Genomic DNA, 4,482 nt, shown 5'->3' with positions numbered 1-4,482 from the left:
ACAAATATTCTCTGACAGATGAAGAATTAGAAGTTTTCCCTCTTCTCTAATAGAGCTACCACGGAACAAGCTTTTCCTCTGCTAAGTGAGGGAACAGGTAAATTCACTAATAATTCCAGAGTAAAAAGCTGAAACCAGACTTTTTAAGCTTTAGAGGGAACAACTCCTTAATATCTGCCTAGGCCTTTCTAAATTCATTACACAAATCAAAACCAACCAGTTCTCCTGGTACCACTCACCCCTCCATTAAATATTTATAAACAACACTTAAGAATTGCTGTGTCCCCAAGCAAGAAAATTACCACTTAAGCCTGAATGAAAAAGAAGGAAAGCTGTTCATTTCATCCTCAACACCCATAACAATTAAGGAGGTAGTTGACCCAGACCTGATTTCAACCAGCACTCACTAAGGGAGTTGTACAATTTCACTGTTTGATTTAAAACATCGCAGGAGCTAAGAAACTTTGTTTCTGAAGTTGTTCAGCAGTTCACTTGAGCTCCTGTATTTATTACACACTTATAAAAAGGTTTCAGCAGCACATTTTTTATATTATCTGCATCTTATGAATGGATGAGCAAATTAACAATAATATCTTATTTAGAATCTTGTTAAGATTACAGACATGACTAGGCTTACCATGAGATCCACTTTTGTCCAGAAAATTGCTGAGATTGAACAATGTGTTTCTAGATGCCAGGTACTGAATAAATCTCTGCAAAACAAAGTTATTTTTCTTATCACAGGCTGTACCTGAAGGCTTTGTACCTCCTAGTAGGAAGATTACCAGTCTACTTTCAGTATACAACATGAAAACCCAGATTTTTGTCTTAGTTTACAGTACCTTCCTCAAAGCCTTTTTCATCCATTTAGATTAACTACTTTTAGTCTGAATCACTTGTAAATACTCTACTGTACATATAAAAAGTAGATTCTGTGCAAAATACAAACCAGACTCTGTAAGGAGCAATAAAAATGGTTAATTCTCAGAGAGATTTGAGGAAGCACAAGATTTATCTGCTTACAAAGCAGCATATCCAGGCTAGTCCCAGCCTTCTCGATCCAGAGCCCTCACTTTCAGCCAAGATGAGAGCTTGTTTTAATAACAAGCAAGCCCCACATCAACTACAGGGACTAACAGCCTGAAACAGTTAGAGAAATCAGATGAGAATATTGGCCAAAATTTGGAATGGAAAAATAGGACGAATAAAATTTACCTTGTGAGAAGTTCATTTCATAAAACCACTTTATATACAGCCAGAGAAGAACTGTTTCACAGTCATAATAAAGTTCTTAAATATGCTTCTTGCTTTTATGCAGACATACGTGTTTATACAGGTCAATAAAAAGCAAGAGCAAGGCAAACTTGATCCAAAAGGTTATGAAGTTGAATTTACAGCTCTAGAAAGATTTTAATGCTCATGCAGCAAGTACAGCTACTTGAATGGCAGTACACATGTGCCAGAACATCAATTCTGACTCTTGTAAAAAAATCCCAGATAGTGTTTGATCTCGTATAGCTCTGTTTTCAGATACCACATAAATTGTTAATGTCATGAAACACATTGTTGCTTGGCCTTATGTTATAGTTTTGCAAATTCAGAGACAGATAATTGTCATCACTCCAGCTATGCTGTTGAAGGTAAGTTTTCTCCTCATCTTGCCCTTTGTTCTCAGGTCCTTACTAGTTCAGAAGAGATGCCTTTGCACTATTAACATTTTTGGCTTGGAATCTGCTCAGTGTCAATGTGGTCTTGAGAGAGCTGTTTACACTCACCTCATTGCCATGAACCATTAGATGATGTGTGGTAACTAAGGCTTTGAATACGACCACCCAGCTACTATTCGTTGCTCGCTCAAAAAGCGTATCAGCCATCTGAGGAATATTCACATTTGTTTCATTAGTTGCTTGGATCAAGTCTGTAGGAGAGAAAAAAAGGAATGCATTAGGTGCTACAGCTAAGATGAAAAAGTTTGCAGCATGGCCAAGTTCTCAGACCACCAGGCTGCAGGCCACGGTTGTGACAAACAGCAAGGTAAGTGCTTGCATTCGACATTTAAGAAAACAACAAAACCAACAAAAAAATCCACAAACTGAGGTAGTAGTACACACTGACATCAACACGGGTTTCTTTGTCCAACAATTCTGTCATGAGGTATGACCCAACTTTTCTCCATCTTCATCCTAGATGAAGTTAGTGTATACAATATCACATGATTTTACTGCTTGAATGTTTTCAAATTAATTGTGGCAGCTCACTACCTCTAGGTTAGAGGAATAAGTATTATTGAATTCTTCACTTACAGGTAATACATGAAGCAGAGTGAACCCACTCATATCAGCAAAAAGTGGTATCACCAGAAATAGATACTCTAGTCATGCCAGAAGTTTGTTTCATCAGCAAGATCCAGCACACCTCCCAGGGTCTACAGACCCAGACAGCAGAAGAGTGCATTTGGCAGGTGTTAAGACCTCTTCAACAGTGGAAAAGAAGGCAAGGATAGACTTAAGTTTATACTGATGCGTAACGGTCTTCTGCAACCAACTGCACCATACATAGAAGAAATAAGTCATTAAACTGTCTTAGGGAACAACAATAAAATACAGCTTTGTACCCTGTATGTTAGGAAGGTGTAGACTTGCACAGAAGAGTGCAAGAAATCAAGATAAGTAGTTAAATCATAAACAGTAGGGTAACAAGCTATCCACTAGCATCTATACCCCACACCTACCAATAGGATCTTTAATTTACTACATCACCTATTATCTACAGACTCCTCCAGGCAGCCAGCAATTACTTTACACAAGCTATTACCCATTTTTAAGACACAGTTGGAAACTGCATACTGTAACTGCATGGCCGAAAGGTGTGTGAAGTCAGACACAGCCCTAGCAAGACTCCAGGAGATGAATTCATGCAACACAGAGCATGGAATACAGTCCTAATTGCAGGGCTGAGGCTTTAAGTTTGAAGATCTAAGTATCAGTTTAGAAGTTTAACTATTAGCCTAAGCATCATCTGTGTTATAAATTAAAATACACTCTACTTTTCCTCAAAGGAAAGTAATCATTGTTAATTTCATTCCCACCCTGACAGCAGGCCAGAAAATGTCATCCAGCTATTCAGTGATGACAGATATTCTACCTTAAAAGCAGACAGGCTATTTTGTGATTGATTCTTGCACACCTAAACTACATGAGTCTGCTGTAAACAATTTACAGGAGTTCAATTCATTTGGGCACTAGGGTCACCACTTTACAGACTTCCTTTTCCCCTAGTGGAGGACATTAATGCTGCTAAGAGTGGGAAGTCAAGGTTCAGGCTGCTGGTAAACTACTGATTCTGCCTCTGCAGGGCAGGAAAAGTCCAGAGGACAGGTCTATCTAAACATACTGATGAGTCACACCAGCTTTGAGACCCATCTGGTGTGTTCAGAAATCCACACTTATGTACCAGAAGCATTCAAAAGGTTATGTTTGGTTGGGTTTTTTTTCACATTTATGGCAAGCAATCTTTATGGGGTTTTCCGCTTCTATTACACAAGGCTTATTTAAGACACAAGACATCTCTAGCTCAGAGTCAGAAGCTCAGAAGACAGAAAACCACAGTGCTTGAATTTAAAATTGTCTTTTGCATGGGCATAAAAGCTGCAAGTTCTCTTCAGTTTCAGGCCAGGAAAATGATTTTCTGTAATGAGACAGGAGACAAAAACTGTGATCTGTTTGCCAAGTTTGAATTTAATATCTTTGTTGCCATGGTGGATTTTTGTCTTGGTTATGGATGTTGGGTTTGGGTTTTTTTGCAGAACACCTTCTGAAATGTAAGGCTGACTTCTATAACCTCAGTAATACTAGCCTTGAAGGAGGCTGTTCTGCAGACAAAGTATTACAGTACTAAAACCATTCTACTGAATGACAGCAGTTCAAGCTCACAGAGCTCCAACAATTCTCCTTGATCTTGTTGTACAAACAGGCCAATAATCTTTTATTCTGTACTGCTGACTAATGCATTATAGCAGACAGCTGTTTGTAAAAGCCTAGAAGCAAGTCACAAGTGACTTGCTCACTGTTTACCCTATTCAGAGGTTTAACAGCAGATGACAGCATTTGTCTTTAATATAAGGAAACACATCAAATGTGCAACCTTTCAGTCCTAGGCTTCAGTATGTAGCTCTCTAAGGATGAGGGACACTTTAAATTGTGTATTTCATCAGTGGACGTTAGATAATGAAACCTCAGGGGAGTCCACCCACAGCAATGCTGGCAATGGAGGCTACAAGGCACTACTCTGACATCCTGCCACAGCACTGCTTTTAAAGTCACTCAGTCATTTCTGCCTCCTCTTCAAAGCGCTGGAGGGTATGGCATCTCAGTCTGCAGTTCTGAATGTTTTAGGACATGAGTAATTATAGTGTGCCAAATAGAGAGGCATGATTAAATTTAAGCCTGCTACTTTCAGTGCACAGAAGAGAATTCAACCATG

General features: G+C 38.9%; 1 protein-coding gene across 1 annotated transcript in view; it reads right to left on the bottom strand.

Moving 5' to 3' along the window:
* The window catches only part of SNAP91 (synaptosomal-associated protein, 91kDa), a 68,521-nt gene that overhangs the window by 47,980 nt on the left and 16,059 nt on the right, over positions 1 to 4,482 (bottom strand). The window contains 2 exon segments of the mRNA XM_009079750.1: positions 638 to 713; positions 1,776 to 1,918. Of these exon segments, the coding sequence (XP_009077998.1) occupies positions 638 to 713; positions 1,776 to 1,918 (219 nt within the window).

The sequence above is a fragment of the Acanthisitta chloris genome, unplaced genomic scaffold (assembly GCF_000695815.1).
Source record: "Acanthisitta chloris isolate BGI_N310 unplaced genomic scaffold, ASM69581v1 scaffold3310, whole genome shotgun sequence".
Classification (NCBI taxonomy): Eukaryota; Metazoa; Chordata; class Aves; order Passeriformes; family Acanthisittidae; genus Acanthisitta; species Acanthisitta chloris.
Note: the sequence above shows the minus strand (reverse complement) of the source record. Positions and strands in the feature narration are given on the sequence as shown.